The 22,449-nt window shown below is 35.9% G+C and overlaps 2 protein-coding genes across 2 annotated transcripts in view; one reads left to right on the plus strand and one right to left on the minus strand.

Annotated features, from left to right (window-relative positions):
- The window catches only part of LOC149418588 (uncharacterized), a 49,466-nt gene extending 31,852 nt beyond the window's left edge, over window positions 1–17,614 (plus strand). The window contains exons 2-5 of the mRNA XM_089638585.1: window positions 9,443–9,512; window positions 10,848–10,939; window positions 11,716–12,610; window positions 12,969–17,614. Of these exons, the coding sequence (XP_089494711.1) occupies window positions 9,482–9,512; window positions 10,848–10,939; window positions 11,716–12,610; window positions 12,969–16,465 (4,515 nt within the window). The 5' untranslated portion in view covers window positions 9,443–9,481 and the 3' untranslated portion in view covers window positions 16,466–17,614. The remainder of the gene's footprint in view (window positions 1–9,442; window positions 9,513–10,847; window positions 10,940–11,715; window positions 12,611–12,968) is intronic.
- Window positions 17,615–17,756: 142 nt separating this feature from the next.
- LOC149418589 (activating signal cointegrator 1) overlaps window positions 17,757–22,449 on the minus strand; it is a 31,878-nt gene continuing 27,185 nt past the window's right edge. The window contains exons 10-13 of the mRNA XM_089638587.1: window positions 21,867–21,988; window positions 19,517–19,613; window positions 18,676–18,773; window positions 17,757–18,300 (exon numbers count right to left, since the gene is read on the minus strand). Coding sequence (XP_089494713.1) covers window positions 18,224–18,300; window positions 18,676–18,773; window positions 19,517–19,613; window positions 21,867–21,988 — 394 coding nt within the window. The 3' untranslated portion in view covers window positions 17,757–18,223. The remainder of the gene's footprint in view (window positions 18,301–18,675; window positions 18,774–19,516; window positions 19,614–21,866; window positions 21,989–22,449) is intronic.

Genomic DNA, 22,449 nt, shown 5'->3' on the forward strand with positions numbered 1-22,449 from the left:
TTATCTTCTGTATACCTAAATAAAATTTTCAATGTTCGTTTGTTCAAAATCTTAAATCTTCACCGATTGCTTTGAATTTTTGACACAAAATTTGAAAACGCGTATATTTTTAAATACCTATATTATATAGATATCACCTGAGAGACAAGTAAATAGGAAGTAAGACAGGTTTTGAAAAAGAGCGCCATCTGTTGGACGCAAAAGCAAAACGCGCTGATTTTTCTCTTTGGGTACAGCTAGTTACATGAAATTACGGCAGTGAAATAAGGATAATAATCGAATAGCAAAATTATCTTTCATATTTTCTCGGTTTGGCTTTACATCAATCTTGTAATACAAGAATATCAAAAACAAAAAAAAATTCATAGAAAACTTCATAGAAAATTAAATTACCTTCGTCTTTTTAAAACCAAAACTCTGTCTAAAATTACTTTGCCTCAATTATTACTGTCGGTTATTATTTTACAGATTTATATGGTAATCCCCGCGGGTACCCACGTACCTACTAATTAGGTTTAATTAACTCAACAACAGAATGACTCCCGCATTTCAGAGCAGCTAGATAGGTGGTACAATTGTTTTGTACTGCCAAGATCCACGATCCATCAATATAATTACATCGATCTCCGATACAATGTTCGATACAATACATCGATTGCACTGTTAATTCATCACGCAAGATAGAAAACAAGCGAGATGGTTGCTTTCTTCGCCCGAGTGCGAGATTTGCCAAACGAACTATGAAATTCCACAAACGCACGGCCCAAATCATTTTCATCTTCGCTTTTATTTTCAATTTGTCATCGGTTCTTAGGTTTTGATTTCTTCGGGCGGCGTCAAATTATGAAATAAGTAAACTATAACCAAATTGATCGCGGTGGGAACTTCAATATTATTGAAAGTGAAGCAATTTAATAATAGTAACTATCTGCTTAGAAACACCGACATTTTTCAGTTTAAATACTTTGTTATACAGTTTTTTTTTTTAGATTTACTCCACACAAAATTATATCCCTCAGGGCCCATGTCATCTTTGGGGATTTCGTGTGGAGGATCTTTTTGAGGAGAGGAAGGAGTGAATGCTCATTGCTGATGTTCTAGGAGGGAGGAAACACAGAGGACGGCAAATCGCTTCACAGCCTAGCTGTTGGATTCAAGAACGAATCGTAGAAACAACCCGTTCTCATGTGACAATGTCAAACATATGAAAATGATGGGCGCATGTTTGGCGCGTTTCCTGACTATGCTCCGATGCCAAAGGGATAAATGAGGCTAGTTCCTCGGAGCATCTTCGATTGAAATACCGTTAGAACAAGTATAGCGTATCCACCTGATGTCTTTGCTGTAAAGATTGCAATTTTCAGATTACTCTAAAAATTTCAATTTTCAGATTGCTCTAAAGATTAATATTGACTGCTGACAAACTACATAAGTAGTTTAGCGGGTTTAAATGTGAATAAAATAAAAAAAATAAAAAAAACTAAAAAAAAAAAAAAAAAAAAAAAATTGCAATTTTCAAATTTCTCTAAAGATTGCGATTTTCAGATTGCTCTAAAGATTTCATTTTTCAGATTGCTCTAAAGATTGCAATTTTTAGATTGTTCTAAAGATTGCAATTTTCAGATTGTTCTAAAGATTGCAATTTTCAGATTGCTCTCAAGATTGCAATTTTCAGATTGATCTAAACATTGTAATTTTCAGATTGCTCTAAAGATTGCAATTTTCAGATTGCTCTTGATTGCAATTTTCAGTTTGCTCTAAAGATTGCAAAGATTGCCCAATCTATCAAACGGACCGCTTTTTTCTGCACAGAGTCAAGTGCAAAAACTACCAAGTGCCTCGAAGTACGTGAGATGATATTTATTCAAGATGACGATTTTTCACGTTTACAGTTTACTATTTAGTTTAGGTGTCATTTATTAATCCTGCAAGCTTATTTTAAAGCAGCCTTCTATTCACACAATGTTAGTAACTAGTAACACCAACATGCCCTAAGATTTATAAAAGAAACTTGAGTACAATTTTCGCCTAAGTAAATCTCTTGTTGAAATACGAATAAGTCAATATGAGCTGAGAGAAGAAACCTTAATCCAACTCAACAGTGTTAAATTGCCTAAGCATTTAGAAAAACCCAACACAACAAGCGTGAAAATATTCAAGTTGTCTCTATTTATACATTCTTTAAATTCTCGCATTTACTGAGGAAATTTTCTTTCCTGAGTTTCCCATTTCTTTCCGAATGATCACACTTAAGGTGCAATAAATCTATTTCGTGTGGCTTTCGAAATTAAATTAATATCGTCATTGTGGACCAACACAACACACAACCTTAGTCGTTGAAACTTTCATCTACGACGGTATTACAGGGCAAAAGAAATGCAATACAACGCAGGCAATGGGGTACTTAAGTACTCACTTTGATCGACATTCTCCGTCTGAACTTCCTGGAGAAATCAAATAAAAATTTCATAGGCTCATCGTCAATCGGGTATCGCTTCTCAATTCTCAATGGCGCATAATCAATTTGGTTGAATTATCAACAGAGGACATATTATTGTATTAGCATTGATATAACGATATGTTATTCAAGTCTGCTGTTAGTATTTTAAGTCGTGGTGCATCGGGTCATCGGGCATGAAGAAAGCATGAGGTGTCTGCTTTCCCCCTTGTTTGGTCACGGACAATATGTCAAACGTGTCCGAGATGGGACTACGTCAAAAGGAAATGAAAGTGATACGTGATGGAGGAACAGGACATCCAGTAATATGTCCACCGTTGAACTAAGTGCACGGACGTGCATTGCGTAGAGATTTCCTACTAAAATAGATAACTATAGTATTTTTTATATGATGAGTGCGTGATGTGACAGCTTGAAAATGGTTTACTTTTTATTTGTATATCCCCTGTTAATTTGACGATTCTAACTTGTCTGAAAGATTAATCACCGTGTACCTATTATGTATCTAGTAACTATTGTTTCATCACCTTCCCAAACCAACAAGGTTTCATTTATCATCCAACCCTTTGGAGAGTTCTGGCCGCCTCCAGTAAACCCCTCAACCTCTGAGGGTCTTCTGCAGTATTTGCCTCCATATCTGAAGCCACTTAGGTTTAGGCCTTATTCTTACAGAACTAACCTTACTAATTATTATTGCTACCGTCCCTGTTTTACAAATCATATTATTGACAGCCATAAATGTTCGCCAAAAACCACGTTCCTGTATGGCTCCAAAGAAAATCTTTATCTTCCTCTCAAAATACCAGACCAATGAGTCATGACCTGACCTCTTTCATGACATTCCAGCAATGATCAAGAGAGAACAGAGCACTGAGCCATAATAACTATACATTGTGTCCGGAAACCCGTAGTACAAACGAGAAACTGGTTATTCTACATCACAGAGAACGCAGAAAATTATCGATTTTAGCATTTCGATATTTTTGCTAACTAAAGGGTTAAAATCCTATATAAGATCAAACGGATCATAATGACCCCCTAGCGACTAATTTGTTTTCTATTTGACCTAAAAAATTCCAACTTTGGACTCGAAAACGAAAGATCAAATCAAAAAAAAGTTATACTACTGTTATATCGGCCTTACTTTGCAGATTTAAGTATTGGGAACTCTTTGTTAAAAAATTAAAAGGTTCGACTTATAATTGTGTTTATTTACGTCACAAAAAATAGGTCTGGATTTAGCTACACTGTTCATTACCCGAGGGTTGGTAATTCTCTGGTTCGAGTAGCTTGTTCCCTGTCAATCTCATCTCACAAGTAATTGTTACACTCTAGCGACATCTGTCAGACTCTGGAGTAAGCTTTATGACTAGCACCATCTATCGCTTAAATACTCTTATTATCATACATCACAACTATAAAATCCACTCCAGATGTGATGCAGATTCATCAGTTTCCCCCCTGTACTACGAGTTTCCGGACACCGTGTAGATAGAAATGCATTTTGTGAACATAGTACCTACCTACTAGTAATAAAATTTGCTGGCCAGGTTTCATTAACAGAATTAACATAGGTATTATTAATACCATTCTACAAAGAAAGAAATCTTTGGGTTTCTATCCCCCCCGATAACGCCCGTGGGGCACGACATATGGCACCGTTCTTCTAAGTTTCTAATTGTCCATACATTTGACAAACAGCAATAACAAAACCCGTATCAACTATCGACATGCTATATCTGGTATCACAAAAAATGTCAATAAGAATAATTAACAATCAAAGCAATAAACAAAGAGAGCGTAAATACGGACTTAATGGACAACGTTAATCAGATTGTATATTTATAAGAAAATTTCTTCAAACTTATCATGTACTATTATTATTTTATTCTACGTAGTTTGTGATAGTCAACTCATCTGTTTGTTCAGTTAACAATGTCGTAATACATTTTAGATTATAATTTCAACTTACTTTTGCAATCATTATAAAAAATATGATTTGGCAAATCGGTTCCTATTCAGTGAATATTTTTCAGAAAATCGTAGATTCTAGATGATGTAAACATATATGATTAACATAGATAATGCGCCGTATTAAAATATATTACAAAGGAATTTTTTTTATTTTCTTATACTTTTCAACTGCAAATTGGCGGTGAAAAAATGTGAAAAGGAAGAAAATTCGTTAAAGATATAGTTTTTTTTCTAGGATAAGAAGGCAAAATATTTATTAAAAAAATTATTACAAATACTTTTTTATTTATTTATTTATTGCGCATCTATATAAGTAGGGTTTACACATATTTTTACTACGTCTGTCTCACTAGGGATACCCTGTGCCGAGACAGGGGAATTTACAACTATTTTATTTTAACAATAAGTACCTGTCTACATTTCATGTTATTTTCGATAAGAACTTTTTTTGAAAAGTTAGAAAAAAATGATAGATTTATGTATTTCTTATTGGTATTTTGTGATATATAACTACTTATAATATTTGTTGTTATTATGATTAATAACTATCCGTTTTTTTTTTACTGTCAAACCATTTTTTCATCAAGTTTTTAAAATATGTGGATGTGGAAAATATGAAATGCGCGAGCGAAATCTTTTTTAATAATATAATTGAGGTAAGTTAATCGATGTCTAATTCATAAGTTTGTATTCTGTGTGTATAATCCTTCGATAAGATATCAGATAGTAAATATAAATAATATTTCGCCAAACGTGGAATGTTATAAATATTTGTGATAATCATATGTAATCCGCCAAAACTAATTAAGAAATCAACACAAGCGTTGAAAATTGCTTATACGAATAATTCATCTCGTCTAGATATTTAGCCAATCTTCTATAATTACAGCTGCTTAGACGAATCACCACTTGTCATTATTTTATGAAGCATATTATTTTTAATATCTATATCTTACACAAATTGCAAGTCAGTGCCGGAACTGCCGGAGCAGATGGAACGCTAGTCAGATAGCTAAATCCACAGACATAGGAATTAATAGACGAGAAATTAAGGATGAGGGGTAAAATCAACTGTTGAAGAACGAAGGGGGTGAAGATGACTGTGATTCGTCAATAAATCAATCTGACAGTAAATAGGCATCTCGCATTATAATATCACCATTTAGTTCTTAAAAGTAAAATCTGCTTTTGAATGAATAGATATTTTAACATGGGAGCACAAATTATTCGCCACGTTATGAACAAATTTGTGAAGTCCAAATTCGGCAAAAAATTTCTTCTATTTTCAGAGTCGAATATTTCGTTTAAGTATTTAGTTAAGACACTTTTATAAATGTTCATAATTTACTTCCCAGCAACCAACCAGCTTTGTGTTTCGCGTCCAGACGTTTCTCGATGTGATAGTATATGTTTCTACAACTGATCCATATTAAACGATGTGAATATGCTTAAAATAAAGTAAAATAATGCTTATATATGGAATGTAATACGACAATTGGGTTTATTCTCTTTTTCACATCTATTTTTACAAGTTTTCATAGCACAAGTCAACATTTTGCCGTGTTATTTCGTAAAATGAACCGATGATGCCTCGACCATAGTTCGCACAAGAATGATGACGTCACGTTTTCAAATTTCACTTGAGGCCATACGCGAGCCCAGCCGGCTCCAATGGAACCGGTATGGGGAGTGGGGATAATACGCTTTTAATCACTTAGGGCAGGTCTACTAATATTCATATGTCTATGGCTAAATCGTAAAAAGGCGCTAGATAATCGTAAAAATCGCTTCACAATTTCCAATATCTGACGTGTACCCGGCGTTGCTAGGGGTTATCCTTAGGAGATAGACATATAACATCGAAGATTTTTCTGTAGGCCTGTTCAAGATATACAATTCCTTACTACATTATTTTGATGTATCTTATATGGTTTAGCTAGCGTTAGCAATGTGAGCACCCGAAAGTATTTTTTACGACTCGATTACAAAACATCGAATTTTCTCTACTTTCTATAAATATAATTTAGATGAATCAACAATGAATCAACACTATCAAAATCCGTTGCGTAGTTTAGAAGAACTAAGGGCACAAACACACAAACACGGATAGCGACCTTTTTTTATACTATTTAGAGATATTTTAAAGTTTCAATATCATGTAATGCACGGTTCCATGCTAACTCAACACAGTGACTTTTCAACACACCTTTAAAAAGTGATATAAAGTCATTAAAAACGATGAAAAATTTTTTTTTTAACCTAACCTAACCTACTTAACCCAGTTAATAAAGTTTTTGTTTCATCACTTTCCATGACTTTATACTTTTTAAAGATGTGATGAATTATCATTTTGATGATTTATCCGGTCACCGTAATGCACATATCATTTGAGATTTTTAAGGCCAAAAGTATTATTGTGATTAATTTTTGGGTTTTTATGCCGTTTTACGTTTTTTCCTTATTTATCCAACGTTCTGGACAGCATTACAGTACTCATTTTGTAATGCATAATCTGTAATGTATACAGACATATGTAATAATATATTATTATATGCTATAATATAGCATCTGCATTGACGGCGGACACTGTCCGAAACAGCAGTAACGCTAACATTTAAGCACGATAACTTGATACACACGTTGATAAAAACTATGTTATAGGTCCGGCCCTGTTGCACTGCCGCGAAAATTTTCGTGTTTACAGAGTTTGCGAGTATCTATCTACAAAGTAACAACGAGATGGCGTATGTAAAATTGTAATGACACGCATAGAGAAAGTGATAAATGGAGTCAACAAAACACAAGAAATTAGCTCCGCATAATGATGCGTACGTAATCAACTAACCAGCGCTTTATACCATTATTATTATCAAATTATTCCCCGTTTTCCCTCTTGAATATGCAACGATTCGTTAGATGACTTGTGAAAAAACAACGAACAATGAACCCACGCAATCTAATTATTAAAGAAAAGTGCGAATATGGTAATAATTTATAAAGAAACAACAGCAAAGCAAAGAGCAGCGCGTAATTAAATCACGCAAATTTTGCGTGATTAGTTGGAAAAAAGTGCAGTTAGCTCTCCAAATGGTTCATTTAACAACAAATCTATGCAATTTCCTGGTTTAATGTTAAACCAATAGTACATATTATGTTTCAGCGCTTGATTAAACCCATAGATAATAGAAACATGGGATTGTGGTAAGGAAGCGCACCCAAAGCTACGACCAAACTGCACACTGTTTATCAAAGCGGTGGATATATTTGCATTAGTAAGGGTGACCGAAATAGGTGACATTCTAGTACGTGCATATTCGTAGTGATGGTTCATGTCACATCTCTCTTATTTCTATTATTATGGTTAAATCAAACAAAATCATGATCAATATTAATTTTAGTTTAATTAAAATTTTTGGAGTGAAACCGTAAATTGGTTTTTGGGTAACTCCGCGGAAGTGATGGGGATGGATAAAGATAGTTAGGCTTAGGCAACGGTATATCTGTGGGCTTAGGGCTGGTATGTCAGTGTACATTGTCAGTCGACTTATCTTGTCAGGGTTCCTACCAAAGAGCATCTTGACGAACGTAATTACAGTATTTTCCAATAAGAGGTGTTATTTTGAATAGCCCGCTATTTCGGTAGATGTTACTTTTGAAGCAATCATTTTTTGACATTTGACAAGTAGAAACTACGCCATTAATAAAAATGGAACGACACACGCTTCAACAACGCATTGAAATTATTAAAATTCACTTGAGTGAATCAAATGCAAATCATCTTGAGTGATGAGGCCCATTTCCACTTCGGTGGCTTCATCAACAAGCAAAATTGTCGCAGCTGGGGCTCGGAAAACCCAAGAATTATTGTTGAAAAGACTCTTTATCCTCAACATGTGACTTTTTGGTGCGGTTTATGGTCCAGCGGAGTCATTGGACCTTACTTTTTCGAAAATGAGGCTGGAGCAACGGTTACGGTGAATGGATTGCGCTATCGAGAGATGATTAATGATATTTTATGGCCGGAATTGGATGGTATTGATCTGGACAACGTTTACTTTCAACAAGACGGCGCTACGTGCCACACAAGCAACAAAACCACAAAATCCTGTATCTCTCAAACAGGGCCGGTCTATGCGTGCGCAATTGGAGCATTCCGCTCCGGCCGCCAAATTGTCAAGGCGCTGATAATATCTAACACCCAACAGTCCCAACACATCACCCTTGAGATTATTTTTCATTAAAACGGCGCTACACAAATATACAAATCATATGAATATTATCGATTATAGTGGTCGCCTACGTAGGCGTCTATTGGTTTTGACAAGGGGCGTCAAATTTTTTCTCACGCCAGTAGCCATTTCGCTCATGGCCGGTCTTGTCCAGGCGCAATTGGAGCAGTCCGGAGGAGCCGAGGAGCTAAGACGCTGATAATAACCTAACATTTAACCCAGCGCCCTTGAGGTTTTCACTAGCGCTAGGCGCCCATCGGCTCAGGGCCGGCCCTTGGGTGTGGGGATGGCTAGGATACGACATTTAGAATGAATTTGTATGAGGTACTCTAATACTAAAATCAGGTGTCGAGGTGTCCCATCTTACCAAACTGTGAAGTGTGAAGTTTAAAAGACCCGAAAAGGCCCTAAAAACTAGTTCCGCCAAAGTACCTCACCACCTCGTCACACGACCATCTAAAAACATTTGTAGTAACACAAAATACTTCTACTAATACAAAACCCTTTGTAGTTAATACAAAGAAAAAGGCAAAATATATTTTGTGAGGTGGTGGGTAACTTTACGTTTTTGTATTACATTTTGTAATAGTAGTAACATTTATTCAAATGAGAGACAATTTGGATTTTTGTTAATACCGCACAAAAGTCCTAACTGCTCGGTGCCAGTGGGACTATGATATCCACAATTGGGGTATGTGACGGAGAAGAAGTAGAAGAGGAAGGCTGGGAATTACCGCAATGTAAAGTAATGATTATAATATGTGGTTTTCTTTCTTTGCAGGACACTTGTAAAAATCCACCTTTCTGTCTTCTGCCAACAATGAAATCGGCAGCATCTACATTTTGCTCAGGTAAAGATAAAACTGATGGTCGATCCCCGAATTTCTCACATGTTAACAATGTACTTATCTGTCTATATTATATATAAAGAAGAGTATCTGTGGGATTGATAAAATTTTGTACACTTGACCTTAAGGCGATGCACTACGTCGTGTAATATGTTAAATTGAGCCGCTATCAATAACAACCCTTACGTAGATGGCGATAAGGTTTAAATTCCCGCTTAACACATTCCGCCTGTTTTGTTTTATGCAAGAAAATAACATGGCCATTAAGTGCCTTTTATTTTATTTTGTGCATGTTCAGGCATAAATGTTTAATTTTTTTCCGATCATTTTATAAATAACTTAATTTGCCACATTATACAATAAAATCATAACCGAAAATGGGTTCGTAAGTAGGAGATTTTGAACTTTAAAGCAGTTTTCATAGGCCTTATACATTATTTTTTTCTGGGCTTATAAAAAGACTTATCTAAAAAATACTCGATTATTTGAAAGGCCAAGATGTATTCTACTCGCAGTATTTAATTAAAGCGTCTGAAACATTTCTAGGCGACCAAATTTTCAAACCAAAAACACATGATTTTGCATTACCACGTATGGCATCGCCTTAAAAATAAGAGGAAGGTCACTGTCCAAAAAAAAGTCATCCCCATCCCCTTTCATCAATCCTCAAAGCAGAATGAACCCTACTTCAGCTAGAAAAGCAATACAACTTTGTTCCTTTTTTTACAATTAGCTCCACACGCAGAAGGCCTTGAGGAAAAAAAATCCCTCAGGACCTATGTCATTTTTGGAGATGCTGTGTGGGGGGTATTATTAGGGAAAGGAAGGGGAGGAAGTTCTGGAAAGGAAAAAGGAACGAGTTGTGGGTAGGATCTAGATGTCAATGTGTCCAGGAGTGACGGACGTATTAATTCATCCCTCTCTCAGCAGTGCAAGGCGATGGGTCGACAGAGTCCGTTTGAAGAGGTCAAAAGGTCCCGATCCGGCATTCGCCGCCAAGACCTAGACAAACCACACCCCACAAACCCAGGCACCCCTGCTCAAGTCATCAAACGTAACAAACCACTTGGGGTGACCTATGTCAGAAGTATTGGTTATCCAATAAATTCTTGAATGATGGGCTCTAACGTTATTAAACTTCCACAGTTTTTCTGACGAATTATTGTACGTAGCTAAAACATAAAAGCTAATACACCCTTCTAGAGAGTGCGCCTATTTTCCGCAACATTTTTGCACCCATGTAAAAAAATGCTTTGAGGAAACTGACATCAGAATGAAATGCAGTTTATTCTCTTATAATCAGTTGTTTCCTCCAAAAATTATTGTTGTTGTTTGCAGGCTACTGGATAGCTGTGAGCATCTGCCTGATATCCTCGAGCCAGGGAAGGGCGCAGAACTACCAAGATGGCCGGACTGTGTATCTAGCACACGTAAGTATTGCATCAGTTACATCGTAAGCACTCCAACGATGGCTACCCAATATTTAGGTCTCATCGAGCTAGGCCTTGAGCCATGGCTGCCTAAATTTGGGTACACGATTTTTTCGAATCCATTTAAATATATTTAGGTATTCAAGATTTTATAAAACCTACAAATATGGGCTAGGCGGTGAAATACAGGTGGGTTCATTGGTTTTAAACCATAGTAAGCAGTTTATTTTAGGTTTCCATATTATGTAATGAGTGCGATCGAATCCAAAACTGAAGCCTGGAAAACTCCATCGCTCATTTATTTTGTAAATACCCCATCGCTCAAGTGCATAAAGCGTAGTCATTCTAAATAACTCTTCAATACTGTCGATTTACCTCTCATTTTTTTCACTACAACATAAAATAATAGTATTCATACTTTATGTATACGGATATGCCGAACGGTTTCATTAACCATACCTATAAATAACCACTCGAACGTCTACCTAAAAATTAGAGCTCTTTAAATGCTCTGAATTATATTGGAATAATTTTTTTGGCATCCCGGTTATTGACCAATTAAAAAAAACAAAGGCAATATAATAAAAATAAATACCTGACAACTGAAACTGGCTATCGTATTCTTATAGATAAAGTAATGTAAACAAAGTTATAGAACTTCATTTAATCCATCACAAGCTTGTAGATATTACTTTAGAAAAATGTATAAATGAGCCCAAATTTCAGATATCTAATTTATATACATTTACTGGTTTAAAACTTGATTTTGATTTCAGGGACCTAATAAAGGAGGATGGCGACCAATAGTGACAGCAGGGTCAGCGGGAATGTCCGGCCTCGTCACCTATAACCTGGGAAATGTGGCCAACCAAAACAATCAACCCAAGAGCCAACTGCAGGCCACACAGAAGATAACGACTGCGGTTCAAGAAACTAAACAGGGCATAGCCAACAGTCCTCGCCCACATTTAAAGGGATTTTCAGGCGATTACTTTGGTAGCGCAATCAGCACATCTACAAGACCGCTGGTCACAAGAGATCTGAACAGTAAACTGTCTACTCTCGGGCAGAACTATAAAACATCTCATTTTCCTCTCAACAGCTTAAATTATAACGCACCCATTAACTCATACATGAACCCCTTTTCTCTCGGAGCAAACAACGGGATTAATCCCTACAAACTGTCGCAAGGGTACCAATTCGACAATAATGCATTCATAAGACACCAACAGCCTTTGGCAAGTCATCGTCCAGTGTACAACAATCACCAAGGTCAGATAATGCAAGGGAAAAGACAGAAAGTCAACCAGCTTCAAGCACAGATTCTTCAGCAGATAGCGGCTAACCAATATCACCAATCGTTACAGTCCTATCACAACAGTCTTACAAGGCCGGTAGAATCTCATCCCAGACCAGTCGAGGAGTATTCAAAGCCAAATAGCAACAATAACCAAGGAATAAATAATAACAAAGGAAACATCAACAATCAGGGAAGTAACAATAACCAAGGAAATAATAAGCCTGTGAACCCGCACGAGTCTCTTTCCAAGCTGACTAAAGCTCACAACCAGAACGTGTCACCTGTCACCTACAAGCCTCCTCTAGGATCACAATTCCAACATTTTGGAGTACAGGAAGATTCATTCGGCCCGATACCTTCCAGTATCTTAGGTAAATTACTATTTTTATTAAAATTGTATGATTCAAGAAAGCGTAGATCTTCATGGTGACATAAATAATAAGAATGATCATCAAATCTCATGAACAGGCACAAGAAAAATGCTACTATAATCACTGTGCTAGATGTGTTACAACTGAAGCTTGTCACATTAGTTCATTGATTTGAGCAGACAACCAAATAGTGAAATATCCCAAGTCCGAATCCAAGCCGTTGCAATAACCAACTTATTATGTACATAATTGTAATTTGATGACGGTTAAAATAGATTCAATATTTAATTAGCTTAGTGGTTAGTAGTTTATTTAGTACGAATGATGGTTTGTAACATTTTTTTTCTTCTTGTTTCAGGAAGCTTTAGTTCCTTTGGTCATGCATCGGTTAAGGCAAGAGATCCCGTCATCTACAACAGCGGCAAAACTGGATACATAGCAACTCCAACCAAGTCGCCTTACATCACCAATGAGACGTACGGCTCGACCTCCACAGTCAATACTGATGTGGTTGTTTCTCCTCAGAGTCCCTCTTCTTCGGCCACTTCTGTGCAAAACTTTAATAGTGGAAGTGTAAAGGACGATTTCTCAAATAACCTTGTTCCACCGCCACAAGTTCAAACACATTATGAAAATTACCAATTCAAAAATTATAGCGCCAAAAATCTGACATCGGATAAGGTCAAGTCTTTCTCTAGTCCTTCTACACAAAGCAACTCTTTCTCTAACCCGTCAGTTCAAACAAACTCTTTCTCTAACCCATCAGGTCAGAGTAATTCTTTCTCCAGTCCTTCGGCGTCAGGTGGCTCCTTCTCAAGCCCAGCTGTACAAGGAAACTTCATACCGAGTCCACTTGATCCACTAAGCAAATACCAGGGAAGTCTGGATTCTCAGAGATTCCCAAGCATTAAATTGAAGCAGCAACAAAATTACGTCTACAATACCAACTTGCCCACGAAGAGACCGGGAGTATCTTCATTCTTTGATTCCACTATATCCTCTGTGTCTACCATTGATCCGTTTGAGCCGCAGAGCACCAATGTAGTCCCGGAGAATCTTTTGGTTCAACTGCCCCCTCCATACAACAGCTTCAATCCATTCAATGGACAAAGCATCAAATTGGCAACCAACCATAAAGACAAATATCAAGCATTTACTTCAGTAAACCACAACAGTCCAACTTCTAATACAAACTACCAAGTGAATGAAGATATTCAATACTTCCCACCAAGAGGCCAGGAATATTTCGGCACAAAGTATAATACCAACAACTATCAAACAAATGCGCCGAGGGCACCCGCACCACACAAGTACGAAGTGACGGAAACATGGGGACCTTCTGGGGAAGGCATCACTCAGCCCACCCTGCATTCTTGGCTCAATCCATCGCAATCATTCCAACAATATTCAATTCCCAGCAAAGCATTGGGTTCCTCAAAGACCCCCTCCAAGGAAATATCTAAACATGAAAACAAATTACTATCCCAGCCTTACTTCCCCACTTCAGTGCCCTCCAGCACAACACAGGAAATAAGTTCCGACGTGACAACAATCTATTCAACAATCGCAGAGAAAAACCAGAATAACAACTTCTTGAATCAATTGGAAAATTCTCTAACACCAATCAAAGAAATTATTTCAGACAGGAAGAAACCTGATTTGGCGGCATTTAGCTCCCCATCACCGGTTTACAGCAGCACCGCTTTTAACATTCAGAGTGACACACCGCCTAAAGTAACTTCAGAGACATACGATGAAGTAACTACTCGTCCTAATGTGCGGCGAAAACCATCCCGATACCGTCCACAGCAAGAAACCTCAACAGCCAGCAGTGCGGAAGAAGACTATACAACTAGATTTGAAACTTTCAAGGAACACATTCCGGCTACAGAGAATGAGTTGCAAGTAATTGACTTACCGACTATTCCTCCAAATAAATTCTTTAAGCGACCAGTGTTGACAACCCCTTCCGCAACCGATAATTGGAATGAAGAAAAAACAAAGAAGCGAAATAAGTTAAGGCGCAGAAGGCCATCGAAACCTTCAACCACAACTGAAGAAGCACAAGAAGAAACCATCGCAACAACTGACATACCTATACGCACATACAACAGGTACAGAACCACCAGTCCAGCACCAGAAGTCGAGGATGTTACAAAACCACTGAGACCAAGGTTCCGTTATAATCACAAGGCAAGGCCCACGCGTCCAACCAGCCAATCAGAATCCACCAGCAGTGCCCAGCCAACCACGCTGCCCACATCTCCTGTTACCACCCGCCCCAAGCTGCACAGCAGAATAAGGGGAACAACGCAATCTTCACTAGATTTCGAAGACCTCTCAGAAACCACTACAATAAAGGAACCCAAAGTTTCAGCCACAGTTGAGCAATCCTCAATCATGAAGATAGCCAAGGATCACCACTTCCATCGCTCTCCTTCTACCAAATATTCCCCCACAGGGATAGGCATATTCAACGACTCCCCTGATTATTCACACAAACAAGACGAAAAAGATACACCCACCAGCGACATATCGGTCAACACGTACGAAAGTAAATACTCTTCTCAAAAATTCCGAGAAGGCTCTTCCACAAATACTGAAGAATTCCAAAACATAAAAACTAAAAATCACGATTCCGCTCACCATAGTTCCAATCTTGAAGTGCAGGTTACTCCTACTTTACCAACACTGTTGGATGAGAATTTAGCCACAACTTACGTTCAGGCAAGTCCATCCACTGGAGTAGTACAATTTACAGATCAAAAATCTGGAAACAGAGGAAGCGCCAAGCCAGAAGAAAATTTGATCACTAAGACTGAAACAGACGAAGACACAGTTCCACCTACAGCAGAAAGCGAAACTATAACAACCACACCTGCAAGTAGCTCAACAAAAGCCAACAGAGTCAAAACTAAATCCAGCAAGTATGACACCAATCGACCGCGATTCAGCGTTAAGGATTACAGAAACCGTTTAAATCAATACTCATCCACATCAAGTACAGAAAAACCAGTCGAAGTCGTTTCTAGAAACAGGTTCCCTAATCGCTCGAGGTTCCCAAGTTTTAAGGACCCCTACGGAGACAGCAAATCAGCAGGATCAGAGCAAAGCACATCTACTGAACAACCGAGGAAGAAGTTTATGCCCAAAGATCCCAGACACAAAGGTGGTGACGAAAACATCATTGAAGAAACTCTGGACAATAATGTTGTACCAAATGTAAGAGTTCCTCCAAGTCAAAAGGCTAACTTCACTTTGGAAAATGCTGTGGTGACTAAGGCTCCCAGAGTGAGGGGAAGTATAAGAAGAGACCCAGCTCGCAAACGTACAACAACCAGCACCGAAACACCGTTAGAAGTAAAGGGAGAAAGGACAGAGAAACAGGCACAAAAATCCAACAACGTCTATACCATTTCAAAGCGCCCAAACCTGCCAACCTTAAGAAAGCGCGGGCAAAATGCAACTAAAACCATAGAAATTATGGAAATGAATCCAACTGAACCCATTATTTCGATTGTCACATCTACCGAAAGCGTACTACTTATTCTGGAAGATGACAATAAAGTGGCAAGTACAGAGAAATCCACATCAGAAACTGCCATCATGAAGATTGCAAAGGAAGAGCGCAAACATCCCGTAGAGGAGGCGGAGGACAGCATGTCTGTAGACCCTTCCCAGAGGGTATCCGACCTCACGCTAGCGGCCAGCAAGGAATACAACACTTCTGGACTGTTCAAGTCCGTATCGCCAAATACAAGGAGAGTACCTGATTACTTTACCATCGCTACCGATGACCCCATCCTCCCCATTGAAGCCTTCTTCCCACAGTTAAACCAAAAGAAAGACTCTTAGATTCTCCACAACGACCTGCAAGTGGTTTTCCTTATCAATGACTAAGAAATTCAAAGTCAAATATATTCAGTTCTAAGAAACAAAAAATCTATAATTTCAATGCTAGAAAATATCTACACAAAAGAAAAGTGTTTCTATGATAGTATTTTATTTTAAAAATTAGATAGGTAATTTATTTCAATTGCTGTAAGCTCATTTTTATCCAAAGTTTTACACAATCCAAATATGTGCATGTGCAATATAACTATTGAAACCTTAACTTAACTACTGAAAGATTAACTAAAACTTATGTAAAAGGTGGAATGAAACATTGTTTACGACACACGAGTATAGTGCGTTATATCACGATAACCGCACTTAAAAGTTGAAAACTTCAAAGTGGATAATCACACTTCGAGGTGGATAACCACACTTCGAGGTGGATAACCACACTTCAAGGTGGATAATCACACTTCGAGGTGGATAACCACGCTTCAAGGTAGATAACCACACTTCGAGGTGGATAACTTCAAGGTGGATGGATAATCACACTTCGAGGTTGATGAGCACACTTCAAAGTTGATAATCACACATTGAGGGGATAACCACACTTAATGCTGCGTATAAACAGGACAAAAATTCTGTGAATTATGGGAAAGGCTTTTCATGGCTCGGCGGAAATATTGTCTCGTTTATACACACCCTTAGGTGGATAATCACACTTCAAGGTGGATAATGATACTTCAAGATGGATAACCACACTTCGAGGTGGAAAAAAAGCCAAAATTTTGATAATTGCTCTTCTTTACCATAACTGTCCTTATACCTATTTCTGTGGTCTTATAAGTATATTTTAAATTTAAACAATCTGGGTGTGTATCGGAAAGCAATGAGTGAATTATAATAAATAAAATAAACAAACAGGGAAGAAATTACAAGGATTTTGGCAAGACAGTTTAAATATATAGCACATTAAGTAATTTGATTCTCCCAATAAAAATTGCACAAGCTTTTGTAATTAAATCATTCAATTTATTTGATAAATACTCCACTTAATTGTATTGAGAAGACTGGCTGTGTATGGAGGTGAAACTGAAGAATGGATGTAAGAGTGAATCTTTCTAAAATTAATATTATTATTTACTACCTGTATAATTTAAGAAAAACCAAATGTATATAATGTTCTATTTTTAATGTTAAATAAAGTAATGTTGAAAGTTTTTTTAATAATTTATTTGTTTTACCTTTTGACATTTTAAATAAATCTAAAAGAAAAATAATTAATTTTTCGAAGAAAATTTCCTCTGAAAGCTCATCACTTTGTGATGTCATTATTTATTATATTAAAACACAAATAACTTTGTTTAAATCACTTTAATATATATAACCTCTACATGTTTCATGAACAAAGTTCACCTCATCAGGAGCAAGTATATACTTGCTTATACTTTAGTATATACTTGCTCCTGATGAGGTGAACTTTGTTCATGAAACATGTAGAGGTTATATATATTAAAGTGATGTAAACAAAGTTATTCGTGTTTTAATATAATATCTAAAGGAAGGATTTATTTCAAAAACCTTAAAAAGACATTGAAAAATAACAATCAAAAATGAAATAAAGGGATGAAACCACAATTTTGTAGACACAAAAAGTTTGTTGGGAAAGTTAAACCTTAACATTAAAAAACACAGCCACCTATTTAGTGACCACTTTTGATCATCCAGGAAATGTATATGTAACTGGCACACCCCAGTTAACAGGGAGGGCAATGTAATCTATAAGCTGGCTTCAATTTTTGCCAACTTCTGCATGGATTTGACTGCAGCATGGTGAATCTTACTGTCCAGGGTATCTGAAAGATATAAGGATATTGTAATGCTGAACACATCGACACATAAACAAAAAAAATAATCATATAACTATGAATGTTTCACCAAAGTGTCGGTAAAAAGAAGAGCTTGGTTCATCCTTCTACCGCCAGAGTACAGTACTACTGCTTTCACTACTGGCAGTAAAAAGGAGAACACTTCACCTTGTCAGTAAAAAGGAGGACTATATTAAACATTACTGAAATCATATAACAACCATCCACAACACCGGTCAACACGGCAACTAATAAAGTATATGTCACAATATTTAATACACATCAGAAATGTGGTGAAAGGGTTAACTGATGAATTGCAATATGGTAAACTAATGAAGTCTAAAGGTGATAAATACTACTTACAGATTTTATGTTTTCCTGATACAGGGAATCTCAACGTTAGTGCAACAGGATCAGTGCAGATGAGCACAAAAGGACTTTCGCTCTCACCGTTTGGGTACCTGAATAAAATAAAATACATCATACAACCAATTATGTAAAAAAGACTAATGCACATACTGCTGTAAACATAAAACACTTTGGCAAAAATTTTACAATTGAACCTTTGAGGAATTTTAGGAGATTCTTCACAGACAAGAAACAACCGTAAAGTCTTTTTGAGAGATATGTATACATACATACAACGAGAAATACGATTTATACATTGTTAGAAAGAGAGAATATAAGTTTTCATTAAAAAAAATTAAATACCTTAACTAAATGAAACAACTTTTAACAATTAAAAAATATTTGTCAAGGTTTGCAAATTTTAATACCTTTCTCAAATTAAATGTGTTTTTTAGTTTTATGTAAAGTAGTAATTTACAGTTTACAGGATAAAATTACCAGTAAGTGACTTAATTCAAAATGTTAATAGTTTTAATTGCATATGTCGATTTGTAATGCTAAAATCTGAGAGTCTTTCATCTGCTTTTCAAGAACAGTTTTTTATTTTTGAAATATTTTCAGAAACAGCGAATTTATCTGGAATCAAATGAAAAGTAAAAATATTTTCTGTGTAATATGTAGTCTGACAGTTTTACTAAGAGCAGAACATTGCAAAATATCAGAAACTTTAGGGATTAATTAAAGTTATTACAGTTAATTAAATTAGTTTCAATAGTTGGGGACTTTTGAAATACTCCCATAAAAATAACAGAATATAATGTCCCCCCTCACGTCCAAAATTTAAATCTCCACTTACTTCTGTCTGTATTCTTCCTGTGGTAGGCAATCTTCCACATTGACAAAACCCAGGAGGCAGGCGGTCGGATAAAACTTAGGATATATTATTTTATCATCTGAAAAGAAATGAGATACATATTATGTATTACTTCTTCGTAATGAACATAGCAAGTTCTGAAAAAATGAAATAAACAACCTATTCCTTATAATTATGGCCGCTTCAACACCTATTACATCATGTGACACATTTTGACATAGTATAATACATATTTTTAAAAATAAAACAATAACTTAGTAAACACCACTTTTATTTTTTATTTTTATCGAAGGAAGCAAACACTTTGTGATGTGACATTATATATTAACCACTCAGAACATTAGAACGTCAAAAGACGTAAATATGATAACAGCGGTCAAGACATTAGAACGTCTTTTCACGTAAACGCGCGAGATTTTACAAAAATTGATTTATTTCCATCACTAGTATACGGATTGCCATGATTTAAAAAACAGAGTATCGATAATGAATAACGCTACGCGTCTGTATTCAAGAATATCTATGGAACGTAGAGGTGCATTATCTAAGCCGATTGAAACTGTCAAGATGTTCGTTAATAATTTATTGCGTTTCTAAATAATTTATTAAAAATATTTTAGTTTGGACGGTTAATATTTTGAGGTGACTTATAGTTTTTAAATATATTTCTTCAATATATAAAGTGTTATTCCTTTATGCTACTCAGAAAAAAGTACATTTTTCAAGGCTTTGAAATAATGGTAAGCGATTTTTACATATTTTTGACGTTTTCATAAAATGTATATTTAGAAACGCAAATATTTACGTATAACAACACAATGCGATAGTGGATTTCATAATCTTTCCAAAACATTTTTTAGAATGAGGCTACATTTCCCAAAACGTGAGTTATGAAGATTTTAGTAAAACTTGTAAATAACACAAAAATTATCACATTCTGACAGTTCTCAAAGGGACACATAATAAATAAAATTCTATATCTGAGAGGTTAAATGAAAAAATACACTTTGTAAAACACCACTTTTATTGAGTACTTTTATTAAAAGTGGTGTTTTACAAAGTGTATTATTTCATTTATTTTTTATACTTACCCAATGCCGACAGGGTTTCACTACAACCGTAGCTTCGTCAGGGTTGTATAATACAGCCCTAAGTCATTGTTTTATTTTAATTTATAATGTCACATAACAAAGTATCTGCTTCATATGAACAAGTATAATATATGTAAATATATACAGTAAGTCTATACATATGTAAATATATATATATGTCATTAAGACAGTAGTTATAGGCCTTAGTTGTAAGTCACTAGATATAAGTCTTAGATGTAAGTCACTAGTTATTATGAATCCTAGTCGTAAACCAGCTGTATTAATTATTTAATAAATATTTGTATAGCGCCCTTGAGGTGATTTTCCACAAAAACGGCGCTATATAAATGTAAAATATTATTATTATTATTATGTGTTTAGTTAAACTTCATGGACCAAGTCATATATGCCATAGTCGTGTAGATCAGATTAAAACAAAAATATTTTAGACCAAAAGAACACTAATAATTAATTAATTTATAAACAACAGAATCTGGCAAATAAAAAACAATGTCCATGTGATATTGTGAATCATTAATAACTAGAAGTAGTAGAAGTAGTTATAGTAGTAGTAGTATTAGTAGTAGTAGTAGTAGTAGTATTAGTAGTAGTAGTATTAGTAGTAGTAGTAGTAGTAACAGTAGTAGTAGTAGTAGTAAAAGCATTCGCTCACTTCTATGTAAAACTAGAAATATAAGTCAATAGTTGCAATGTTGAAGGCCAACTATAGTAAAAACCCCCTTTAACCGTTTGGGTGCCAATCGTCGATTTTTGTCGATTCGTGTTTTAGCGAAGATTGCCAATCGTCGATTTCCGTCGATTGCGTCAGTCGTGTTCTGATTCGCGCTTACGTCTGTACGTAAAATTCTCATTTTTTCGAAACGCCTGGACTTCGGGATCCTCCTCCGCGTGATTCTAAACCAATATTCTTTAATAAAACACCGAAAAAATCATCGAAATCCTTGAAAATTCAAAGAATTTATGGGGTTTTAAAAAAATATATAGTTTCATAAAAAATAATGTTTTTTTGGTGGCATTTTACAAGCAACTGCACGAATTGTTTTGGCACTCAAACGGTTAAGTACTCATTTGCAAGAAGTTATGGTTTTTTTAGTCACTTGAAAAAAACAGAAAATAAACTAACTTACCCCCAACTAAATCCACATTTATAAGACTTAAAGAAGCTTAAAAGAATATTTTGTTGAATTATGAATAGCCTGGAGGAAATCACCTGGTCTTACTTGGATATAGAGCGGTGTACATATTTTCCATAGTCTGGATAGTCTCATTGTCCGGCGGTTGGACGGTGGAGGCTATCCAGAGGCGTCCCCGATGAGCGGTGTACCAGCTCCGCCCTTCGTGCCTGCAATACGTACAAAATCAGTTTCAGTCACAAAATCAAACAATACAAATAACAATATGTATGTAGTTGTTATTTAAGAGTCAAGTCACCTCAGGAGACACAAATAACTGCTGGGAATAGAAATAGAAAGTACCAATAGCTGTAGGAATTGTCTCATCAGATCAGTTTTGACGGCGGGCCATTTATTTTATATTACTTTATTTGGGAAACAAAACAGTTTTATGCTGCATCGAAGTTTTCGCATAAAATACATTTTTACAAAAAAATATGTATAAATGACAAAAGAAAAACACAATTATTGTGAGTGGAATTAAGGAAAAAAAATATAAAAAACCACAGAATAAAGAAGAAAAATAGAAGTGCCTTGTGCATAAATTCGAATGGAAACAAATGTACTACTACTGACTTAGTAGGTACCTTTTGGTTCTAAATCATTTGGCACGCGGTCTGTCTCAGTGAAA

Source organism: Hesperophylax consimilis, chromosome 13 (assembly GCF_061612785.1).
Source record: "Hesperophylax consimilis isolate HC1 chromosome 13, BYU_Hcon_1.0, whole genome shotgun sequence".
In the NCBI taxonomy this organism is placed as follows: domain Eukaryota; kingdom Metazoa; phylum Arthropoda; class Insecta; order Trichoptera; family Limnephilidae; genus Hesperophylax; species Hesperophylax consimilis.